This window comes from Ictidomys tridecemlineatus, chromosome 1 (assembly GCF_052094955.1).
Source record: "Ictidomys tridecemlineatus isolate mIctTri1 chromosome 1, mIctTri1.hap1, whole genome shotgun sequence".
Lineage (NCBI taxonomy): Eukaryota > Metazoa > Chordata > Mammalia > Rodentia > Sciuridae > Ictidomys > Ictidomys tridecemlineatus.
The window spans coordinates 48,356,338-48,382,982 of NC_135477.1; the positions used below are offsets into that span (position 1 = coordinate 48,356,338).

Consider the following 26,645-nt stretch of genomic DNA (forward strand, 5'->3'; position numbering starts at 1 on the left):
AAAAAATTGTATCTGTTTAAAGAAAAGGAAAAATAAAATAAAATCCTTAAATCTCAACGGTTTGCAGTAAGGGATAGTATTACAGGATGGCATGTTCTAACCAATATTTCCTTCTTTGGTAAAGTATATGCAGGACCTCTGAGTCAGTCACTACTTTTACTCATCACCATTTTAGGACCACAGTGGGAGGAAACTCTCCACAACTCATTTTGAATAACCATATTTAATGACTCAAGTTATCTTAGCAGTGAAATGCTTTTCAAATTTTTGTCTCATTTTTTCTTAATTTCCAACATGCAACAAAATACAAGTACTATTAATACAAAAAAAATAATATTGAGTATTAAATTTATAAAGAGTAGTATTAGAATTATGTTTAACTTAAATTTTTTTGGCTCATAATGTATTCCTAAGAAAAAATATTAACTTGACTTTCAATGATCACTATGATTGTTGATTTAAGAAAGGGACACTTTTTATTTTTAAAAGAAATAGTGTTTAAAGTCAAAGATCCTTTTAAATTTGTAAATTTGCAATTTGAATATAGGTATAAAATGTCAAACAGCCATTGCATTGCCTCTTCAAAACCTGAACTTAATTGGCAAGACACACTTTTTATCAAGAATTCATTCCACTTACTTTCTTCCCCCATTTTTCTAGAGGAACCATCACTTTCCAGAAGAATACTGCACCAATGGGGAAGCATGAAACAAGTATGGTAAGACAAAGTTAATTATATATTAGTAGGGCCAAGAGGAGGTGAAAGACACTGTATGCATTGAACAGAATGGGAACTCAGTGATAACAGACACAAGGTCTGATTAATTCACTGCTTACAGTTGAGCAATGAAAGATGCATAACCCTAATAAACAGAAAAACAGCCCAAATCCTAGTTACCAATGTCAGTTTTAAGGTAATTTTTTTTGCTAAATATTCTTGTAACTAATAAAAATTATTTTTTAGGGAGTGAGCAGAAGTAAGAGTGGATGGGGACAGGATTGGGAGGAAGAGTTGTCTTGTATTTCTTTTTACAGTATTTTTATTTTTTTGAACCAGTTAAATGTATAACAAAAGTAAACAGGTTTAAAAATTTCTTGTTCATTCTGATGTCATGTATTTGAGCTTCTTTTTGCTTGAACTCACTGATTTTACTTTCTTTCACTCCTGATAAAGTTAGTTTTGCAGCATCCTAGCCAACTTACTTTCTCCTAGATGAACATAAAACTGGGACAGCTTTAAGACCACACATGGTGAGGAACAGGTCTATTCCTTATATATCCTCCCAAGTCCTGAAAAACTCAATGGAATTTGTTTTATTTTGTTAAAGATGTAGCACTGGATCACAGTACAAAATAAAGCTGAGCACTTATTCACTTACTCACATTTAGCACTTATTCACTAAATGATGAATGACTTTCCTCTCAAAAATAGAGAAACATTAAAATTAAATGCCTGTTCCTCCTTACTACTTTCTCATCCACTAAAAGCAAAGGAAAGAGATTAGGGGAACATGAATTCAGAAAATTATGGCTGATTCACAGCTTAGACAGTTCACATAGTAAGCCATGGACTGAAGTTAGGAAAACCACTAGGTAAACATAGTTTGCTTCTTTTGTCCTTTGGATTTTGACAAATCAAAGGATTATTATGCAGGACAGGTGCCTCATCTAAGCTATCTATCCTACTCATTTTCATTTTGACTTAAAAGTTCCAATTACACAATTCCAAAAGCAAAATTTCAAGAAGACTGGTGGGAGATGGCATCAGCTGGAAGTATCCTTTCCTTAGAGCAGGGTCTACATACATAACTCAAAGGTTACCCAGCTACCTGGGGAAAACTGCTTCACATGAAGTCAGTGGGAATGACCAGGCAAAATAAGTCCTAAGGATGCTACTGAAAACAGATTTAAAAAAGTACCTACCAAATACAGAAATCCTGATGGCCCATAGTAATGTGTTTCCTTTTGTTTCTCCCCAAAGAAATAGCTCAATATGAGCAGAGTCAAACAGTATGTGCAGCACAGCCAGAGTCCCATATTAAATCACATTCTAACGCATAGTCAAGCACAGTGTTACACACCGGCATACAGAATAAGGCACAGCACACAGCACAAGAAAACCCCACAGACATGCTTTTTCTGTTTTTAAGCAAAAAAGAAACTAAAGGGCAAGAGAAAGCTTACCTTCTAAACGTGAGAAAAAGAATAAAACAAACAAGAGAACAACAACAAAAAAGATGCATAAAGAAGTCACAACAGGGAAGTAAAAGTCAAGTATGCAAAAGCAAAATTAAATCAATATCAAAGATTTAAAATGATTTTACCATGTAAATTTAAAATATAATCTTAGAACCAGTTGAAGAACTGCACATCAATGAGAAAATGCCTGTTAAATAAATCCATAGTTGAAGTAAACTAAAGTAATATCCATTGTTAAATTACCTTTCTAGGTAAAAGAGAAAGGGCTGGTGGTTTTTAGGTCCCTGCTTTGACCCTACCTTTTATGTGTCCTGGAGGAAAAACATATATATCTCTACTAAACAACCAACAAAAGTCAAACTATAAAATCCCCTCTTTAGTCAGCTACCAGCCTGCTAGGTGACCCTGGAGACATTTGGGTCTAGATCCTAGAGAAAGCAGTATATTCCCCAAACTGCCTGCATCTTGGGCTCCTAAGTATAAACACAAATGTCTCTGCTCTTCCAGATGTGGAAGCTTTGTTCATAGTCACTACATAGGAAAAAGTGGACCAGAGTGGCAGTAACACAAAACCACTGCTGACAGACTCTAAAAGGAATCCACCAATCCCGTTAAGCGCAAGAAGAGATTCTAGACAGGGTGAAAGGGACTTCACAAACTAACTGACAAATGTAAAGACAAATATTTTAAATTAAATTTCCTTAGAGAAAAGGGAATAATGAAGAGACACATGTACAAATGCTAAGATGTTCCTCTGTATATTCCTCTGAATCAAAGGTTGGGTAAAGGAAATTTTTCCATAAAGTTTAAAATTATAGGCATATTCTGTGTCTTTCTTAGTCACCTGGCTACAATCACCCACATACAAGGAAGAGATACCACCCAGGGGACTAACATTCCTCATCAGCCAACCTGAAAGAAAGGCTACCCACCTCAGCCTTCAACCAATATTCATTCCACATGACTGTTTATTTATTCTACCTTGGAACAAAGAAATTTGCAAAGGTAGCAAGTAACCCATGAAACAAAAGTAAAGAAGAAATTACATTCACAATACCTAAGTACTCTTATGCTATACACAATTACAAGATAAAATCTGCAACAGGTAACAATCAAAATCACCTAGGAAGGGAGAATTCAGGATTTTGCTTATTTCTCCTCCAATAACACTTACTTTGCTGGCCCAGGCATCTTCATCCCAAGAAGTGAGTTGTAATACACGGATGATCTCATTAATTTCAGCACTCATCTTTTCCACAGTAAAATTGCGATTTTTCAAAGCTTCTTCTATTCCTTGGTTTTTTGAATTTTTAGTTGTTACAAAAATCTTCATAGCTATAAAAATAAACAAAAAATCAGCAATTAAATCTTGTTGTGTGACAATATTCATACAAGATGTTCTACACTTTGAACACATATTTTGAATTTCTAAAGTCTTAGAAATATACAAAACAAACACTACAAATCTGCCAATAAAGTTCCAATATTACAACTTTCATTGCAAAGAAATCTAAAGGTACAAAACATCACCACTACATGATTAGGGAACTAATTAACATGCATATATTAATGAGTTATAATCATAAAATATCTAATATTCTTAATATCCTTCTAAATAAGCTATTATCCTGCACCCTAAAACTGGTTCCACCCACTGCAAACCTAATGGGACAAGATGAAAACCATCAATAATACTATGGAGTATCCTGCTGCCTCCAATCTCAATAGAAGACCCCAAAGAATCAATTTATCTTCCGGGACTTCTCTCACTATGGAGCAGGGTAAAATAGAAGTAAAATAGAAAAAATTCAGAATGATATTTTCCCAGAAGTAAAATAGAAAAAATTAAGAATGATAATAAGGAGCATTAGAGAAAGAATATCTTCCCATCAAATTATTAAAAATTTCATAAGCAAAGATTAATTAACACTTTAATGAGTTACCCAGATTAGAAAGAAACCATCTTCCAATGCACATAGAACACATGGCCTCAAAACATATTCCTAGAGCTAGGGCGATCACTCAGTGGTAGAGTACTTGGGTTAAAGAGGCAAGGCCCTGGATTCAATCCTTCCCCAAGTCCCCTCCTTTTGTGTGTGTGTGTGTATGTGTGGTACTGGGGTTTGAACCCAGGACCTTGCTCATACTAAGCACATACTCTACCACTGAGTTACATCCCCAACCCTCCTGGATTCAATCCCTAGCAAAATATGCATGCTCACACAACACAAACCATCACCACCACCATCCCACAAATACTTTCCACATAGGATCCTATCTACAAATTTTTGTTTTGTAGTGCATATAAGAGCATTTTGAACTCTTACATTCATATCTCCTTTTTTAGCTTCTAGCTAAACCATCAGAGCAGGTAACTAGGGTCACAGTGATATGCCTCATAACATTTTAAAAATGAAGCTGACCTCTTAGAGCTAAACTAAGTAACTAACAATCAGATTAAGATAATTATGTAAACCAAGCATGGCTGAACACAGTGGTACACCCATGTAATCCCAGTCACTCTGGAGCCTGAAGCAGGAGAATCATGAGTTCAAAGCCAGCCTCAACAACTTAGCAAGACCCTAAGCAACTCAGTGAGACCCTGTCTCTAAATTTTTTTTAAAAAGTGGGTGGGGAATGGGTGGGCTGGGGTTGTGCCTCAGTGGTTAAGTGCTCTGGGTTCAATCCCTGATACCAAAAAATAAATAAATAAAAGAAGGACTGGCACATACTAAACACTCAGTAAGTACAAATCCCTTTTGCTAGGTGAGAAAGCAGACATCATGTTTGCATTTTGGGGCTATGCTCAAAGTGAAAGTGGTCCCAGCTGGTGGCCAAAGAGCTGATCTATTCACAGTACAGAAAACAGTTAAATATCTTTTTAGGAAAATTGTGCTAACACTGAAAAGGGCTCTGAATTCATTTCTTTATTATACAGTGCTCAATATAGCCATTCTAGTTTCTAATTATTTTTCTATAACACAAGTAAAGGTGTGAAAAAAATCAATGTCCATGATTACAGGAGATTCTACCTCTCAAGGAAAAGGTCCTGTTAGAGTTTTAGGAGAACAGACTAGGCCACAGAAAGGGCAAGTTCAAACAAAGTACAGGAGAAGGAGAGTATTTGAGATGAATCCTCTTTTTTAGTATCATGCACCATCATGTAACACCCAATCAATCAGATCTCACTTTTACCCAAGCTAAAGGACATCAAAGGAAGCAGGAAAAAAAAAATGAACTTCAGAGTTCAGAACATACTAACATTTATTTTCCTTACAAACTAAAGTGCAAGCAGAAAATACCTGAAATGAGAACTGGAAGCAACTCTTTCACAGTGTTCATTGAGTTCACCAACATTACTCGGTGCTCCTGGTGAGTCAACTCCTGCTGTCTCTCATCAATCATCTTGGCCATCTTAGTCATTCCTGGGGCACAAGAAAGAAATTTTGCAGGATGAGTAGTAAAACAAGCATGGATCTGGCTCTCTAAGCCTAAATCTATTATGAATTACTATTAAAGTCCAAACCACTAATCACTGAACCCTAGCATTTATGCAAGTTTATTCCTTTTAATGAAAGTAATTTATTATATGAAAACTCTAAATACAATATAATTTTCATGTTTGACAAAAATATACTCACAAATATTAGAAACAGAAACAAATTAATACCTATTTGTAAAAAAAATAAATGGACAAGTGGGATAAAAATATTTTTACCAGATTACTACACACACAGGTTTCACACCATATATCTAGCCACCATGATGTGCTATGTAAGAATCCCATGTGAGCCTAGTGCTGAATACAGTGACTAAAAAAGTTCTAAGAATTTCAGTGGTGTGTTTTGTCTTCATCTTCATATATATATTTTTTTACTTTCCAATTTGTCCAAAATAAGCATATACTACTTTTTTGTTTTTTAATAGGTTTTTAGGTGTAGATGGATACTTTATTTTATTTGTTTGTTTTTATGTGGTGCTAAGGATCGAAACCAGTGCCTCACACATACTAGGCAAGCATTCTACCACTGAGCCACAACCCCAGCATATACTACTTTTATAAGTAGAAACAAATAGAAATATTATAAAAATAATCACAGTTATGATAGTGCTTGAAAGCATCTGGTGTTTTGTAATCAGTCTGCTAGAACTTTTGGTTATTATTCAAAGGTGCTATGTGATTTTCTAAAGCTTTGATTTTCAAATTGCTCCTAGGACTTCAGGGGTGCTTTACTTCTGAGCTACATCTCCAGTCCTTTTTATTTTTATTTTGAGATAGGGTCTAGTAAGGTGCTGAGACTGGCCTTGAACTTTCAGTCCTCCTGTCTCAGTCTCCCAAGTGACTGGGATTATGCCAGGCTACTCCGAGGATTTCTTAAATCGTCTCACAGACCATCCAAAAAGAAGCCGGAAGGTGGGGCTGCCTCTTTTTCATCCATAATAGTTTCCTTTTGTCTGTTATGCATAAAACTCCACTTGAGGAAATAGAAAAATTTTACAGTATAAGAAAGTTTAGAATACAGCTCTGAAGAAAAAAAAAAAAACATTTCCAGGTGATCTTCTTAAATTTCATTAAAGTGACTATACTGGCCAGCATGGTGGCTCACGCCTGTAATCCCAATGGCTCGGGAGGCTGAGGCAGGAGGATTGTGATTTCAAAGCTAGCCTCAGCAAAAGCGAGGCACTGAACAACTCAGTGAGACCCTAAATAAAATAAAATACAAAATAGGGCTGGAGAATATTGTCCCTGAGTTCGATCCCTGGAACCCCCACCCCCACCCCCCCAAAAAAATGACTATACTGGAACCTAAAATACTGTAAGTATCAGGGCATGGTGGCACATGCGTATAATCAGGAGGCTAAGGCAGAAGGATCATAAATTCAAAGCCAGCTTGAGCAACTTATCGAGACTCTTGTCTCAAAATAAAAAAATTAAAAGAGTCAGGCACAGTGGCACATCCCTATAATCCAGGTGACTTTGGAGTTAAAGGCAGGAGAATCACAAATTCAAGACCAGCCTCCACAACATAACAAGATCAGTTTCAAACAACAACAACCAAAAAAAAAAAAAAAAACTTAGTGTGGTGGCATAGGTCTGTAATCCCAATGACTCAGGAGTCAGGAAGATTGCAAGTTTAAAGCTGGCCCTAAGCAACTCATTGACAACCTTTCTCAAATAAAAAATAAAGATCTGGGGATGTTGCCCAGTGGTAGAACATCTGTGGATTCAATCCCCAGTACATCAATCAATAACATTTAATAATAGGACTACAGAAATAGCTCTGTGGTATAGCATATTCCAGTCCTGGGTTCAATCCCTAGTACAGAAGGAAAAAATATAGTTTGCAAAATCCAACATTTTACATAAAACTGAAGAATTTTATAAGGTGATAAATATCAAGTTTATCATTTCTTCTTTAATGATTCTCAAGGTCATGTTACCTGTCTGTAACATCAAAAGCTGGTATCTATTTGTGTATTTTGAATATTAAATACTCAGATTTCAAAATGAGATTTAACCACACAGCTCTTCTCTCCTAGATCTGATTATATTAGGCAGCCTTGGGCTAGGGCATTAATCCACAATAGTAGGCAGGCTAATTAGCAAGTTAAGAGATCAGAAAAAGCTAAAAGCCAGCTGGCAGACAGTGAAGGAATGCTGTGTAATGTGAAATGAAGAGGTCAGAATTCAGGGTGACCCTCAGCATTACAGTAATAGAAAAGTATTTTCTACGTTCTCCAGCAACATTTGCAATGTTGGTTTAATTTATCCCACAGAGCCAGAATTTGTAGAAAGCAGATTCAGATTTCATAGACAAAGACATCTCCTCAGCAGAAGCTCCATCAACAGAACAGACACACCTGAAAGCCCAGTGCATGATCACCTATCTTCTGCAAAAAGACAAGTATCCTTTCCTCATGATCCAACATGGACAACCCACAAACACACACAAAAAAATTATTATAAAAACTCAATGTGGGGCTGGGGATGTGGCTCAAGCGGTAGCACGCTCGCCTGGCATGCGTGCGGCCCGGGTTCGATCCTCAGCACCACATATCAACAAAGATGTTGTGTCCGCCGAGATCTAAAAAATAAATATTAAAAATTCTCTCTCTCTCTCTCTCTCTCTCTCTCTCTCTCTCTCTCTCTCTCTCTCTCTCTCTCTCTTTAAAAAAAAAAAAAAAAAAAAAAAACTCAATGTGACTAACCTGGCCCAAGATTCTTTGTATAAGTGACCAAATCTTCCATAGTCTCCACGACCTCTGCCACTGTAAGATATTCCAAAATTCCTTTGCAAACTCGGATAATTTTACGAACCTGAAAACATATTTCAGAGTATTCAGTCAAGTGAGAGAATTATACATAGAAAACATGGTAATTCGAATGTGTAGCCACCAAACAATTATCAGTGTTCCATTATTATCTGTAAAACTAATTTATTTTTCTGGGAGAATCAGCATGGGCCTCAGATTGCCTACCTCAGCCTCATCGAAGGTAAGGAGTAGATCTGATGTGCCAGAGAGGATGCCCCTTGACCCATCAATTAGATAATCTCGAGCAGGCACTGAGTAAGGGTCGGACTGAAGCATCTGGGCTGCTTGGACAAGCTTGGTGCAAGCATTCTCAACCCTGGGAGAAAGAACATGGGTTAACTGGCAGAACCAAGCAGAAGACTATCATGAAGAATTTAAATATATATAAATTCACATTTTTTTTCTACATGAAAAATATCCAAGACCAACTGATAATCTGATTAGGTTTCTAGATTATTTGCAGTTAATGGGAGAACACTCGTTTATTCATTCTTTCATTCAGTGCACCAAATCTTTGTTCTTTGTTTTATCTTGGCAACAAAAAAATGTTGAGAACACATGTAGGACCTTTTACATTATGTTGTTATCTCTCTGTAACTCCTTGTTTCTTTACTCCTTCCTCTCCATTCTACACATACTGCCATCAAAAGGCACTGCATAAAGAACTGAAATCCTTCATAGTATTTTCAGATTTAACAGGATACAAATTTTTCACTCATGAGCTAAACAGACTTGTTTGACAAATCCATTGGCCCACTTACAAACAGCCTATAAAACTATGTTGTTAAAAAGATCAGTAAACCAGTTATCTATAGCAATATAGTTTAATAATCAGCCAAGGGTTTGAATGGTGGGTTAGGGTGGGGTAAATTAATTTAAAAGAAGAATCCAAAATGCAAAAAAAAAAAAGGTATTTCTCCTGGATCCTCCTGCACTACTGAAATGTACTCATTCATTCAATTAACCATCCATACAGAGAGCCTAACAGATCCTCTAATCTCATATTCAATGTACCCACAGTTATCACTGAGTAACTTATAAAGATAAGGAATAAATTGCTTAAAGTTAAAATGCTTAGCCAAAATTACACATTCTCATTTGAAAACACAATAAATGTCACATGCAAAAAAAAAAAAAATACTACCACACAAGGTTATTTTGAGGATCAAATGAAATAACACAAAACTCTACAAGTATAAAGTAGGGTTGCCTTATTAATAAAAAGAATTAAACCAGCATAAGAATTTCAACTACATAAAAAGCACTGGGCTACAGAAATGGTATATAAAGATGTAAAAAGCATTATTCTAACTCTCAAAAAGCATACCTTCCTAAGCTAAAACACAAATATTGGTGCCATAAGATAGTAACTAACAAATATCAGTGAAGAACAAGATTTGTTTGATATGGCTTTTGGTCAGCCTCAAAGGCCTGAGTAGTTTGTTATTATTATTTTTTCTTTTAGTTATAGATGGGCAAAATACCTTTATTTTATTTTTTTATGTAGTGCTAAGGATCAAACACAGTGTCTCACACATGCAAGACAAGTGCTCTATCACTGAGCTACACCCCCAGCTCATATTATTTTTAATTTTTAAATTAAAATTTTGGTTTAATTTTAAATTGTGTAATATGTATATTCAGATATATTACACAAACATATACACATTTAAAACTAAAAGGGCATAGGGTGAAAAATCTTCCCTCCTTTATCTATCTTCTAAGCACTCAAAGTCAATTCCACTTGCAATCAATGTTGAGTTTCCTTCAATGCTGCATTTCCTCTGTATGTCTTCATAAGACATTTTTGGTATATGAAAACATTTTCCCTTTTTACACAAATAGGATCACACTAAGCACACTCGGCTTTCTGTTTTTTTTTTTTACTTGGAAATGTTCTATTAAAAGTACATAAAGAGTTGCTTCATTCTTTTATACAGCTACATAATAGTTCATAATTTATTAGCCTGCCTCAATGAATCATCTTGGATACTCACCATTTTACCCTATATTATCTGTAGGATACATTCTAGAAATGGAATTGCTAAATCAAAGGTTCTGTCTCACCAATTAAGTATATAATCAAACTTTTAGATCTTCACTAGTGGTACACAAAGATTGGATCCCCGATATAGTTTGTGTGTTTGTTTCAATTAAAGGGAAAGTCACATAACATAAAACCATTCAAATAATCATCTTAATGGTACAACTCAATAGCATTTAGTACTCACAATGTTGTTCAAATACCACCTCTCTCTGGCACCAAAATGCTTTATCATCTCAATAAATACCAAGCACTCATTAAGTAATCATTCCCCATTTACCCCTTCCCCCATCCCTTGATAATCACTAATCTGCTTTCCATCTCTGTAGATTTGCTTATATATTTATAAAAGAATTCATATACCATGTAACCTTTATTGTCTATTTTCTCTTATATAGCCTAATGTTTTCAAGATTCATCCAAGTTGTAGCTTTTATCAGTACCTCATTTCTTTTTTTTTATATTGGTACTTTTTAGTTATACAAACATTAGGATTGTTTTTTGAGAGAGAGAGAATTTTTTAACATTTATTTTTTAGTTTTCGGTGGACACAACACCTTTATTTTATTTTTATGTGGTGCTGAGGATTGAACCCAGTGCCCCGCGCATTCCAGGCGAGCGTGTTACCCCTTGAGCCACATCCCCAGCCCAATACATTAGGATTTTGACATAATTATAAAGCATAGGATACAATCTACTCTAATTCAGTCTCCAATATTTGCCTTTTCTCTTCCCTCCTTTCCCTCTATTTCTCTTCCCTGTACTCTGCTGATCTTTCTACTATATACTCTTTTCTATTTTGCATATATATGTCACAATTAGCTTTATCCATTCATGCACTGATGGACATCTGGTTTATTTCTACCTCTTGGCAATCATAAATAATGCTGTAAAACTTTCTGTATGGATATGTTTTCATTTTTCTTGGATATTACATCTATTAAGGGAATTCTAGGTAATATATTAATTCCATGTTCAACTTTTTTGAGAAATTGTAAAACTGTTTACCAACTCTGCACCATTTTACATTCTCACCAGTAACAAAGGAGTTCCTAATCCTGTACATCCTCACTGACACTTGTTATTTTCCATTTTGTTTTTATTAAAGCCAGCCAAGGGCTGGGGTTGTGGCTCAGTGGTAGAGTGCTTGCCTAACACATGTGAGGCACTGGGTTCAATCCTCACTACCACATAAAAATTAAAAAAAAAAAATGCCAGCCAAACGGTATCTCATGGTTTCTATTTGCATTTCTTTAATGACAAATGATGGTGGGCATCTTTTGATATGCTTGCCCATTTTGACATCTTTTTGAAGAAATGTCTATTCAAGTCCTTTGCCTATTTTTTCAATTTGGTTGTTTTAATATATGTTAGATATTAAACCCTCATCAGATATACAATTTGCAAATACCTTTTCCTATTTTGTTGGTTTTCTTTTTATTCAACATAGTTTTAACTTCCATTCCTCTTATTATGAATCAAGCTGAAGAGATTTTCATATTTTTAAAATTATAAAAGCTTTATGAATAGCACATGCCTGTGATACCAGATATCCAGGAGGCTGAGGTGCAACTCAGACACTGTTATCAGAGTCCTAGAACAGAGGCCCAGCTCTGGGAGTATCAATTATCAAGTACAACAACTCATCCCAAAAACCAAACAGAAAAAAGTAATGGTGAAAAGCAGGAAAGGAACTTTAATCAGTATAACTATACTAGAAAGACAACAGAGAACCGTGTTTCCAACTCTGACTTCAGCGGTACTGACATGAGCTCCCAGATTAGGGAGACAAGGGGAAGCCAGAAATATGCACAGTCAAGCAGTCTTGGTATCATTTTCTCAGGATTGGTCAGGCAGGACCTTGCTGGAATACATAAGAAAGTTGCTATGCCTCGTGGGTAGTTTTGACTTATCATAAGAAATTTATGGATTAGATCCGTTTTTTTTCTGGAATACAAGGTAACTGACTCAGAAAGCAAAGGAGACAGATTTCAAAATGCAAACAGATACCAAGTTTTTTACATTTTCAGGCCAAATGAAGAGTCAGTGGTTCTAGAAAAAGCAACCTTTAAGTCCTTGTTATAACATTAACAATCCAAAGTTAGTGTTGACTCCATAGTCTAAGGGCTCAGGCCCAAACCAACATTCACTTCAGACACTAATCACAAGTATTGGGTGCCTAAGGTACCTATACTTCTGTCTGACTTGACTACTTTTATGAACAAGCCCTGTTGTTAACATAATCCAAATATGTTTATGTCTTTTCACAATGAAGCTTCTGTCCTAGGACCCAGGTATACCAGGTATTCAAAAAGACGTGAAAATAACACCTGTAATGAAAAATAAAACAATCATTCAAAACCAACTCAGAAATTCAAAGATGAAGAATCACTAGACAAGAATATTTAAAAGTTATTACAGCTGTAGTCTATATTTAAGATTGAGGCCGGGCATGGTGGCAGACGCCTGTAATCCCAGCAGCTCAGGAGGCTGAGACAGGAGGATCTTGAGTTCAAAGCCACTCTCAGCAATGGCGAGGCACTAAGCAACTCAGTGAGACCTTGTCTCTAAATAAAATTTATTTAGAGACAAGGCTAGGGATATGGCTCAGTGGTTAGTGCCCCTGAGTTCAATCCCTGGTACAAAAAAAAAAAAAAAAAGATTGAGTACCTTAGATAGATAAATTAAATGCATAAAAAGACCCAAACAGAACAAGTAGATGTAAAAATAAACTGAGATACAAAAATACAATGTGAATTAGTAGCAGATTAGATAACACACACAAAAAAAAAATTACTGAAGTTGAAGTCATAACAATAGAAACTATCCAAGATCAAATGGGGTCAAAACATAATTTTTTTTAATTAAACCATCAGTAAGCTATGAAACAACTCCAAAGAACCTCAAAAGAACCTGTACAAATGAAGCCTCAAAGGAAAGAAGGTGGCAGGGGTAAAGGGAATTACTTGAAGAAATAAAGGCTAAAATATTTCCAAATTTGAAGAAAACTATAAAGTCCTAGGTCCAAAAGGCTCAATAAATCCCAAATATAACAATATCAAGAACTAACTACACTAAGGCAAATCATAATGAAGTTCATTAAAACCCATAATAAGACAAACTCTTAAAGAAACAAAGAACAGCAGACTTCTCACTGGCAAGAGTGCAAGCCAGGAGACAATGAAGCAATATCTTTAAACTTCTAAAAAATGTGGAGAGGCAGGAAAGGGTGGAGGTATAACTCATTGGTAAAGTGCTTGCCTACCATTGTGCTAGGTTCCTGGGTTCAATTCTCAGCACTGACCGTCCCCCACCCCACCCCAAAAAATCCACCCTAATATATATCAACCTAAAGATCTATATCCAGTGAAAATATACTTCAAAATTGAAAATATACTTCACTTTTTCAGATACATAAATGCTGAAAGAATTCTTCACCAGCAGAACTATATAAGAGACTTTAAACGAAGTCTCTCAGGAAAAAAGAAATAATGCCAGGTGAAAATCTAGAATTACACAAAAGAATGAAAGCTCTGTAAATATATAGGTAAAATATAAAAGACTATTTTTTTCTATTTAAATATCTTTAAAATACAATTAATAGTCATACATGGTGGCACATGCCTGACTCAGGAGCTGGAGGTGGGAGGATCATAAGTTTGAGGCTAGACTGGGCAACTTAGCAAAACTCTTTTTCAAAAAAAAAAAAATTAAAAGGCTGGGGAAATAGTCCAGTGGTAAAGTGCCCCTGGGTTCAATCCCAAGTACTGCTGAATAAATAAAATATAACTGACAGATTAGGGAAAAAAAAAAACATTTTAAAAAGTAACCTTGGGCTGGGGATGTGGCTCAAGCGGTAGTGCGCTCACCTGGCATGCGTGCAGCCCAGGTTCGATCCTCAGCATCACATACAAAGATGTTGTGTCCGCCGATAACTAAAAAATAAATATTAAAATTCTCTCTCTCTCTCCCTCTCTCACAAAAAAAAAAAAAAACTATTTAAAAAAAAAGTAACCTGACTTGGCTGACATTGGACAATCAAAGACTGACTTTCCCAATAATTATGGCAGACATTTTCCAAATATTAAATAAGTTAAATTTATATGAAAATATATTTTAGATATGTATATAATATACAATATGGCAGAAAACACACATTTAGCAACTTGTTAAACTTAATCTAAAATGTTTCAATGAAAAAAATGTTCAAGAGGAATTTTTTATTAGTCCTGTAGGGATAGACATTCACTCAGTTGAAAACCACTAGCTGTGAAGACCATTGATACCATGGCTTCAGGCTTTCTACAGTCATTTCCTCCATCTAAAGAACCTGTCCTCCACCCCTCTTTTGTTTGATTAGTTTCCCTTCCTGTTCTTAGACTCCATTTTTAAATGCCTCTTCCTTTAGGAAGTTATAACTCCCCAATCTATAGATACCTATGTGTTCCTAAAGAATTTATCACAGTTTCTCAGTTTAGCTGTCTCTTTCACAAGACTGAAAGTTCAACAAAGCCAATTATCCTGTCTTTTTAATTAATACATTCATAGAGTTCACAGCCTAACACATAATTAATGCTCAAGTCTATTTCAAATGAAATAATTTGTTCCATAGAAATTTTTAACTAGAGTCCCAAACTTGATTTTATTTCTAAGAAACTTAAACGTAGATGAAATTATAGCAAATAAACATAAGCATCACAGAATGCAACTCCTGTGCTATATCTATTCACAAGGATCCAGTTACTATATAAGCTTTTTAAATTTGAAAAAAAAAGTTTAAAACATTAGGAATAATCATTAGAGAAAAAGGAAACTGGAAAAAGAGGAGTGAAATGGAAAAGGTTTGCAGGAATCAAATTGATTCTACACTAATGGTTCCCTTGTGTGGTAAAATGATAAGGCCAGAACAGACACTGCACCATTTTTCGTACAATAAGACATCTGATCTGTACATTAAAATTTAATGGCATTCATAAAAGCCAAAAAAATCCCACTATGACTAACCAGCAATCAAAAACAGGAAGGAGTCTGTCTTGTCTGTGGAAAATGTGATTTTATTTAAACATTCAAGCTGCTGGCTTCTTAAAGTGATCTTTAAAATAGAAATCTAAATTTTTAGAGAATAACTAGGGATGTAGTCAAATTACTAAATAATTTGTATCTTGACTATATGCTAATAATATTGATTTAGAGACTTAAAATCAATCACCTGGGGCCAGAGATGTAGCTCAGTGGTAGAGAACTTGCCTAGAATGTTTCAAACCTTGGGTTTAATCCCCAGCAACCACATATATGCATGTACACACACACACACACACACACACAAAATCAAACAACTAGATTAAGGCTTCTCTCTGCCTTTCCATTTTCAACCTAAAAGTACCAGAAAATTCTTATGCTTTATATAAAATGACAGCCTCATAGAATCCCTAAGCATACTCACTCATGACTTGCTTCTCAGAATTAGTCCCTGACATTGTGTGAACCAATTTGAGAAGCTTCCAAATTTCACAGTTCCATGTGATTTATTATTTGTTTGTTTGTTTATTATTGGTTGTAGATGGGCACAATACCTTTATTTTATTTATTTATTTAAATATGGTACTGAGGATTGAACCCAGTGCCTCACACATGCCAGGCAAGCACTCTATACCACTGAGCCACAACCGCAGCCCAATGTGATTTTAATTATCACCAATTAAGAAGTTCAAACTTGAGGGTTGGGGATGTGGCTCAAGCGGTAGCTCGCTCACCTAGCATGCGTGCGGCCAGGGTTGGATCCTTAGCACCACATACAAACAAAGATGTTGTGTCCGCTGAACACTGAAAAATAAAAATTAAAAAAAAAAAAAGAAGCTCAAACTTGAGCTCAGTTTTTGTTTTTGTTTTATGCAGTGCTGGAAATTAAACCATGTATCTAGTCAAGTGCTCTACCACTGAACTATATACCACAGCCCTAAATTTTTTATTAAAAAATAAAAAACAGGTTCAGAGATTATAAAAAGATTGCCACAAGTCTCTCCCCCAAGGAAAACAAATGATAACCTAAACTCCCCCTTACTCACTGTGTGTTTGAACATATTTATGTATATATACAGGTACATACATATATATGTATATTCTCTCTCTTTTTGAAAATTTTCCCTTAGGACAAGTTCATAGAATCGAAAATGAGGCAAAGTGTATGCTTTCCAAGATTATTTAAGTTGGATGTTGGGAAGCTACTGATACTTTTATATTGTTTCTGAGCATGCAAATCAGCATATTCATTTCTTAGTGTCATATGGAATAACTTCATCCTTTACATACAGTGTCTGGTTGTAAACCATTCATCCCCACAGTGAACATATCCAAAGGCAGAAACCTCAAACATAGAGCAAGCAAGATTAGACAGTGTCCTCACCCCCACTAGAATAAAATAACCCACTAGTCTTTTTTAAAGACTTTTTCTTTCAGACTATGCTCAGAAAAAGTGAAGTACTAATCTTAAATTCCTTTTATTGAATTCTTTCATATATATTCTATTGATTCATTTAATTTATTGAGGACCTACATACTATGATTCCTAGAAATAAGAAGATTTTTAAAAAAATCCTACTTTTAAGGGGCAACCACCTTGGTAGGATGAGACAGACATACAAACAAGTACCTATTAGTATTTATAAGTATGTCCAGCAAAAATTGAGAGGGCATAAAAGCAGGAGTGGTCATTTTTATTTGAGCTGTTACAAAAGTAATGGAGAAAGTAAAGACACTGCTCTTGTTTCACAAACTTGCCACTATTTATAAAAATGATAGTTATCACCATATTTCTTTGAGTTCTTTTTCTAGTAGGTATATCTCCTCTAACACCCTCCCCCACACACACATACACACACACACTGTCTTTTTTGTGAAAAAAAATAACATACAATGAGCCTGGTTCAACGTTTAACTACAGAGGACAGTCTACCATCATAAAGAGCAGGTAGCACACTCACCGGGAAGCCACACAATCTCAATTTGATTCTGTAAATATCAATCATCATATCTTAGCTCACTGGTTTAGCCATGGAAATGAGAGTGAAAGCATGAGAGAAAATAACATAAAGGAGATAGTATAATAGGTCTATTTAGACATATATTAGTCCATAATTTAAAACTAAAAGGCTCTCTAAAGCATTCAACAAGTTAAGCTTTCCACCTACTCCTCCAGAAAAACAAAACATGTCAGGGAAGGATAGATGCAATTCATCCTATATCAAATTCACTGTTTTAATAAAAACACAAACTGACCTTAGACAGTACAGATACTTAGGTTATAAATATTGTCACAAAAAAAATGTATTCTTCACTAAAGACTGAAGTGCTATGGAGCAGACGCTGAAAATGTAATTTCATGGACATCAAAGTACTCAAAGACCACAAACGTTTGACATACAAAGCACTAACAGCACCAAAGAGAGGAGAAGGAAACAGGTAGAAGGAAGTTGGAAATGCAATCAGCTGATAAGTAAGGTCTTCTCCACTGTGGCTAACCACACCCAGCACCTCCCTTGCTGCCATTTCCAACCAGTCAGGCCCTTGCATAATTATTCAGCCAGCAAAACTGACTAACTATTATTCTTGCTCTCTTGTGAACCCTTTTGAAACTTTCCTTCTCTTTCCATCTAGTCAGAGATTACAAAAGGCCCTGATCATTTCCAAGTTTGAGTAACCCATCATATTTAAGAGTGAAGAAATGCTGAGAGAGTCATAAAAGTGGTGGAATATTTAATTCTTACATTTAACAATTTTTATTGCATGATAAACAATCTTATTATGCATGATAACCTTTTAAGATTCCTTTTTTTCCTCTGTGATTACATACATGGCCTCAATTGAAGATAATATTAAAGTCCTTCATAGTATAAGGATTGAGTGAGAACTGAGGCTTGGAAGAAGCAGGGCAGGCACTCACACTCCCTCTGCTTTCCTACCTATCAGATAAGAAAAAATAACTGTTAAGGCTGAAGGAATTCTCCCTTCACTAGGTATTTAAGATTTACATTGTTAATCTGAGGAATGAGCTCCAGTGAGATTTCAGGCATCATAAATTGGTTTGGCCATTCTAGTATCCCTTAAATAGAAAGTTCTGCCTTTATAATCAATTCACTCACTCCTCAAACCTTTTTGTATATAAGCACATGATTTTAAAAAATAAAACTGAAGATTTCAAAAGACTCCGAGAAATGCATAAAAATAAAAGTTTTATGTTACATACTGGCCATTTGGCACAAATTTAACTATAAAACAGCAGATATAGACTTGTTCTGTGACATCACAGTAATAGCTAATATGCTTTGCTCATGGCATTGATATTTTGAGAAAGGTCAAGGATCCTCAGCCATTAGTCATCTAGAAACCTGAGTGAAGGCCACAGGCATAGTTTTTAGGAGGCAGTCGGGAACACAGAGTACAATGACATACTTTAATCTAGTTCAAGTAGCAAGTGCACAGGACCAACTCACCCACTGCATGATAACACCAAAACAAGCTGTTCCAACCTTGTACTCCTAGACTTAAACATCCCACAGACCTCATCCACAAAGTATTCCTTTCCCTGTCCCTACTCTCTTAAATTACAACAGTGCAAAGTGGCCTTCTCATTCTTATCAAACAGTCGTATTACAGACACTGCATGTATATACTTAAAATGAAAATTAGAAACACAATAATATGCCTTAAATATATACAGTTTTCATTTGTCAACTGTACCTCAGTAAAGCTGAGAGGAAAATAAATTTTTTAAAAACCACAATGACCCACTGAAAATAATCAAAACTCTTAAATCATAAACTGATAGTTCATTGACAAGTGTTAAGCCTATAAAAATTTTGACCAGTAATATTGATATATTGACCTAATCAATATAAATAGGACCCCATATCCAAAAAAAGAATATATTTTCTTTTGAAGAGTTCATAGTACACTTACCAAAACTGACCATTAATCATGTCACAAAAGAATTTCCAATAATTGGGGGTTGGGGTTATAGTTCAGTGGTAGAGTGCTTGCCTCACACTTGTGAGGTGCTGGGTTCTATCCTCAGCACCACATAAAAAATAAATAAAATAAATAAAGATATTGTGTCCATTTTTAAAAAAAAAATAATTTCCAATAATTGATATCCTACCAACCCTATCTTGTAGGCATGTGCAATTGAATTTGAAATATAACAAAAAGATAGTGAAAAGAGTTTTGAAACCTTAAAATGCACTCTTGGTTAAAGAGCAATTCATAATCAAAATTACAAAATACTTAAGTATCTGCAGCTATAGCCTAACTTATAGTAGGACTTAAGCAAAATTTAAAAAAACTTAAATATGTTCATTTAAAAAGAGCTAGATATGGTGGCACATGCATGTAATCCCACATTTGAGGTCAGCCTGGGCAACTTAGTGAGACGCTTGTCTCAAAAAATAAAAAGGGCTGGGAATGTAGCTCAGTGGTATAGGGCCAGTAGGTTCAACCCCTGGTAACACAAAAATAAAAAATAATTTATATACATATACATTATAAATTACATGTATATGAAAGATTAAACATAAAGACTGAAGTATTGACAAACTATTAAAATAAGAAACTTTGGAAAGTACAAGTCCTTTGGTTCAATTCCCAACATCACTTTAAAACAAAGGTAGACAGGGGTTGGGGTTGTGGCTGAGTGGTAGAGCGCTTGTCTAGCACGTGTGAGGCTTTAGGTAAGATCCTCAGCACCGCATAAAAATAAATAAATAAAATAAAAGGTTTAAAAAAATGTGATAAAACTAGAGATTCGGGGCTAACCGTAGAGCACTTGCCTAGCGTATGTGAGGCCTGGGTTCAATTCTCAGCACCACATAAAATAAATAAAAAAGATATTGTGTCCATCTACGACTAAATTTTTTTTTAAAAACTAGAGATACAAGAGAGATGAAAATGATAATAACAGATAACTATGAATGTTTTACTAATAAATTTGGGGGTTTAGATGAAATGGATAATTTCTTAGAAAAGTATCATATTATTAAAAGTAACTTATAACATTCTTAAAATCTGAATTAGCTAATAAAAAGAAACTGAATGAGGAATCAAGTCTCTCCTTCCAAAAGACTCATGGAGGTTTTTTTTAACTTTTTTCTTTGGGGTCCCTGTGAAGGTTCCTCTGACCTTAAGGGTCCGCAGGAAGAGAGACAGGGAGAGCGCGCTGACCCCTTTTATTGAGGAGAAGCTATTCAAATGAGGCATGGGGTCAGGTTTCAGGGGGCTGAGTCTATCTTCATGAGGTCCACTGTCAGCAGGTTGACTGACACCTGGGTAGGCCACACCCAAGGGCACAGTAAGAGAAGGGGACACACACAAGGCACTTCCATGGAAGATTCTATCCTAAACAGGGCAAGGGGTTATATTACAAAGGAACAGGTGAGCACAGCTTCACCCATGGGGCTGTAGCAAGACACACCCATGCACGAGACACCTACCCTTGAACCCAAGAAGGGTGGGGAAAGCTCTGCCACATTTCTGTGACTGAGCTCCTCAGCACCCAACCAGGGAGTGTGACTCAGTCATGTGCAAGGCTGGAAAAAGATTCATGGAGTTTTAAGTACAAGTTATGCCAAACTTTTGAGAGCAGATAATCTTTATTGTATATAAATAAATTGTTTCAGAGACTAGGAAAAGGCTTCATTTTATGAAGCTAAAATAACCTTGGTAGCAAAACTAAACACAAAAAATACAAGAAAAGGGGCTGGGGATGTAGCTCAAGCGGTAGCGCGCTCGCCTGACATGCGTGCGGCCCGGGTTCGATCCTCAGCACCACATACCAACAAAGATGTTGTGTCCGCCGAGAACTAAACAATAAAAGATCAAAAATTCTCTCTCTCTCTCTCTCTCTCTCTCTCTCTCTCTCTCTCTCTCTCTCTCTCTCTCCTCTCACTCTCTTTAAAAAAAAAAAAAAAAGATTGAGATTGTTAGAATGGATCAACTAGTCTACATTAAAAAAAAATTTAAAAAAAAATACAAGAAAAGGAAATTATAGATCAAGGTCTCTCATGGACAAAGAAGCAAAAATCCTTTCAAAATGTAAGCAAAATTAATTCAGCACTGTAGTTTTTAAAAAATCAGAACCACATAGCGTTACACTAGAAATACAAGAATAATCCACTATCAGAAAATCTACTTATGTATAAGACCACAGACCATGTTAACAGAAAAAAAAAAAGATAAAAATTACGTGTATCAATAGATACAGAAAGGGCATTTAACAAAAATAAGCAATCATGGCAAAAATAAGTCCGTCTATAAGGTATAGCTGATGTTTAATTCATCTAAAAATAAAGCAGTTGGTTAAATAATCTCCATGATTCTTTAAATCTTTAAAATTTTATTACTTCAACCTCTTTCTAGTTTTTAAAACAATGTGATACATGGCAAATTTTATTTGTACTATTCCTTCTTTGGAAATAGTGAGTGAAAGTATAAATTGTTATCTCATCTAAAACTGAATTCTGCCTGGAGGGCTAGGGATGGACTATACAATTCTCTGAAGATCAGATGGCAGAAAGAATATAAACTTGGAAGCCATGAGACCACCAATAAAGACACTTGTCTTGCCACTTATCTAGTTGACTGATGTTGAACAGGTTAAATAAGCTTGTCTGGAAAAGGAGTTTATTATTATCTTGAAATTGGTATTCTTAGAATTACATAAGAAAATACAAATATATCTACCTTGCTCAATAGTAAGTGTACAATAAATGAGTTCCCTTGGCACCTTGAGTTCTTTTCACTCATATGATTTTGTTTACTCTGCAGAAAATGGAAATTGAAGTATTACATGTTTATAGTTTTATATGCTTATTTCTTTTTAAAAATTTTAAAATATATTTTTAGTTTTTGATGGATCTTTATTTTTTTTAATCTATCTATTTATATACAGTGCCGAGACTCAAACCCAGTGCCTCGCACATGCTAGGCAAGCTCTACACCACTGAGCTACAACCCCAGCCTGTTATATGCTTATTTCTTAATCATGAATAGTACACAAAGTAAACCAAAGATTCAATCTCTGTCAAGCTATTCAAAACTTGTCTACAAACTTATAAAACGACTTGGTTCTTTTTAAAAAGATTCAAAACTTCACAAATCATTTTGTTTGAGAAAGTCTGTGCAAAACAGTAGTACCCAACTACATTTAATTGTGGCAAGTCCAAAGGTGAACTATTTAAAGTTTGAGTGCTTGCCCTAGGTCAAAAATGCAGCAAGACAACTGGCAGATGTGAATGATTACCTCGCAGACACTTGGTCATCCACATTGATAGACAAAAATCTTCTTGTATAATGACAATGGAAAGGATCACAAAAAACTCAAAGTTAACCAAAACATTAGAAGCATGCATTAGCCCCTGATAAACAGAAACCAATGAGTGACATGATCAAAAAATCAATTCAAAATAAAGATATTCTGGGCACTTCCACCCACAAGTGTTTAAAAATAGAATTACATCACAATTAGTTTGAGTGCTCAAGATCAAAAGCAAAGAAAAAGCTAAATGTAAGTGCTGGTGATCTAAAAATGTGACAATATTACTTCAGGTCTAAGAGGTCAAAATTAAGTATAAGCATGTTTTGATCATCTTAAAGGTTTTTTCTTTGTACAATAATACAAATTATGGTAAAATTTTACAAGTATATACCATTATTGTGCTTAGCTAAAGTTTAAGGATTAAAATAAGGTAATTATGCAGGAAACATGATTAAAGGCAATCATGTAGCAATAGTGTACCTTTTCATATACTATTTTTGGAACATTATTTTATTCACTAGGCCTAGACATTTCAATATGTTTTAAAAATAATCCAAGCTAGTGAATCAATCCAAGTTTTGATGATTTCAAGCAGACTGTTCAAAACAGCACTGAGGCAGAATGTGACAACACTTTAGAGTTCTAAATAAAACTGTCATTTGCCTGCCAACAGACAACACATACTATGCCCTTTTCAAGGAGTTTATATCACAAGACCACCACCTTTTGATATGTTCAGATACTGAATAATCCTGGCCAGGATCCAAGAATTGCCTTCTTTATTCATTCCTGCTCTATTGCAGAAATAAGGATGAAATTCATTGAAGACAGCGTAGGCAAGTTTTCAAAGGCAAATAAAATTGCCATAAATATTTCCCACAGAATCAATTAAAAGCAAATCCACATTGACAGAAATGATTCTGGTAGGTTTGACATATAACTTTTTTTCCTTCATTACAGCACTAGCACCAATTATTCATTCTGTATTTGGCTATGAATCTTCCTGAAAAATCACTTACATGTTGTCATTCAACAGCTCACAAACTGCAAAGCTTCTCTGCTACTCAATTCTAAAGAGCTTTACCAAGCTTTCAAGGACCTTCATCAGTTGGCCCAACTTACCTTCAAAGCTTATTTCCTAGCACCCCATCATGACTAGTTCTGGATTCACAGGCCCCCATGACTTGCTCATGCCATCCTTTCTACCTTCTCTGTCCTCCTGAATCCTACTTCCTACATGAGACTTTTTCTATTATTCCTACCTCTAAAGTTGGTCTTTTTCTCTGTATTCCTATTACAAAGTCAGTCTGTATTACAGCTTTTGATTTGAAACTTAGAGTATTTCTTTTAAAAAAATTCCTCTGCAGCCACAATTTCCACCTTTATTTCTCCATAATACATAGAAAAATAAAATTCATATGTATGACATGCCCCATATACTCCCATGTATGTATCTAGGACTGTGTATAATTCCCAGCCATAGTAAGTGTAATTTCACTCCCACTAAAGAAAGCATAATAAAAAACAAGAGAATATATTATACTTTAATGAGAGTTTTAAAAGAAAAAAAAAGTAGGTAGGAATAAGAGGGATATTAGTAAACATGTGACTTTTGAACATGCTCAATTTACTTTTTAAAATGAAGCACTAGTAAACTTTGGTTCTTTATTACTATTAATAAATTACTTGTACAGATCTCGTAAGTGATCCTTCATTATACATAGGTAAGAACTGCTCTTCTACATAGCATTTACCAAGCTAGACAAATAGAAAGCAATCAATAAAAATTTACCAATAAGTGTGTCTAGCCCATTGCTCAATCAATATACATAAATATTAATTAATGCTGTAGTTGATGATGATGATGACACTGACAACTGACAATGATGATTCAGGTGCAAACATGGAGTACAGGGGCTAACTCTCCTGCTGACAGTCTCTAAGGGAACAAATGACTTCTCATGGGATGAGCCTAACTAATATTTTAATAGTACGGCATGGCTACTGCACTCCTGAAGTTTATGATCATCACAGAAGTTTCTATGGCAATCATCATGCAACAGTATACCTCTTGTGCAACACTGTAGCTATCATTGCAATCTTGGTAAAGTTAGTAAACTGTGTATTTTATCTGCCTGTGAAGTCAAAGATAAAATAACTTCTGCTCCACCCAAGAAAAAGCTTTCCGGTGACAGTGTAAATCTTGTTCTATATTAAAATGGTTCTCTTTTACAATAAGGCATCTTTTGAGCATTATAAGTCCCTCATGGAAAATTACCATTCAAATACAGGTTGAATATCCTATACCCCAAAATGTTCAGGATCAGATATGTTTCACATTTCAGAGTGTTTTAGATTTTGGATTTGTGGATTAGGGATGCTCAATCATTTTTAACTGATATTAACACATTTTCCAAAACGCCCTTAATTGCCAGTCATACAAATATGACTGTTCTTTGATTTTGAAAACCCTATTCTTGAAAATGTCATATCTTTTCTGAAAAATCTTTAAATATGTATCAGTTGGTTTAGGTATAAATCTATTTGCAGGCCAAGAATCTTCTGTTTTCACTAACCCTGACATCCTAATATTCTAGGAAAAGACTGATTTAAAACAATAAATTTGTAAAACATTTTTTTGTTAGTGCTGCCTTAAGCAGTCACTATTTAGAAATCCTTGTAAAAGAAAACTACAGAGGAAGCTTAGGTCAGCCATGCCCTGGAAACATCTAAACATCAAGCAAACAGTCCAAAAGAATGTCCTACTCAACAGTTCCAAAGATGTCATTAATTGTTTCCATCTGTTTCCCTCTATGGCCCCTCCCCACTACAAGTCCAGTCACCTACTGTGTTCTGCTTCATTTGCATTCTAAGAAAAGCAAGAAAAACATAAAGAACCATCATGTTTTAAACTGTACAATGTTTATTTGCCTCTAAGTCTGTTTGATTACCACAACTATATTGTTGTTTGTACTCTAGGCTATTTTTCAAGTAACATTTCAGAATGTGGCATATTAAGTTAAATATTTTTTAAGTAAACAGCCTAGTAAATTTTTTAGTTGTTTATAATACCCTATTTTTCCCAGATTGCCCATGGGGGCCAAAGATTTTCCCCCATGGCACAACAGAGGTTCAAATCTCTGAATGGTTTTATCCACTAAATATCTCTACCTAAACCAACTCTATCAAGAAAAGTTATATAATGATGACTTTCTAATCCTGTCTTCCTTCCATATTTATTGAATGGTATTCTCCTCATCAACTAGGGCTATTGGGCTACTCTGAAATAAAGTTTATATAGGAAAGGAAGAATAAATGCATGATTCTTTTCTTTAAATTACCAATTAACAGAGAAAGGGGTTGGTGTCCCAGTTGCCACCAAGGGTGATCAAAGAAAATTTTGTTTTGTTTTATAGCTACCTATTCCTTTGAAGATTTTATCACAACTACAGCATACACTTCTTTAATTTTTCTAAGTCTCCAAGAAAGCCTATGAGAATACATAGCATATTTCAAGGATATATCTTTGAGAATGAGCAGAAATGAGTTTCCTGACAAAAATCCATTTTCCAAATTATATTTATAAACTTGGATGTCAATATTAATGAAAGGGTAAGATTTTTTCCTTTTTTTTTTTTTCTTGCAGCATCTGAAATCTTTGTAATAGCAAAGTAAGACCAGGCATAGTAGCCTGTATCTGTAATTCCAGCTACTAGGAAGTCTGAGTAAGGAGGATTGCAAGTTTGAGCCAGCCTGGGCATTTAGCAAGATTCTATCTCAAAA

The 26,645-nt window shown here is 35.0% G+C and overlaps 1 protein-coding gene across 2 annotated transcripts in view; it reads right to left on the reverse strand.

The window, feature by feature from the left end:
• The window catches only part of Vcl (vinculin), a 110,283-nt gene that overhangs the window by 41,389 nt on the left and 42,249 nt on the right, over positions 1-26,645 (reverse strand). For both annotated transcript variants that reach the window (XM_005325893.5, XM_005325894.5), the window contains exons 3-6: positions 8,680-8,830; positions 8,410-8,518; positions 5,502-5,624; positions 3,374-3,534 (exon numbers count right to left, since the gene is read on the reverse strand). In XM_005325893.5, the coding sequence (XP_005325950.1) occupies positions 3,374-3,534; positions 5,502-5,624; positions 8,410-8,518; positions 8,680-8,830 (544 nt within the window). The remainder of the gene's footprint in view (positions 1-3,373; positions 3,535-5,501; positions 5,625-8,409; positions 8,519-8,679; positions 8,831-26,645) is intronic.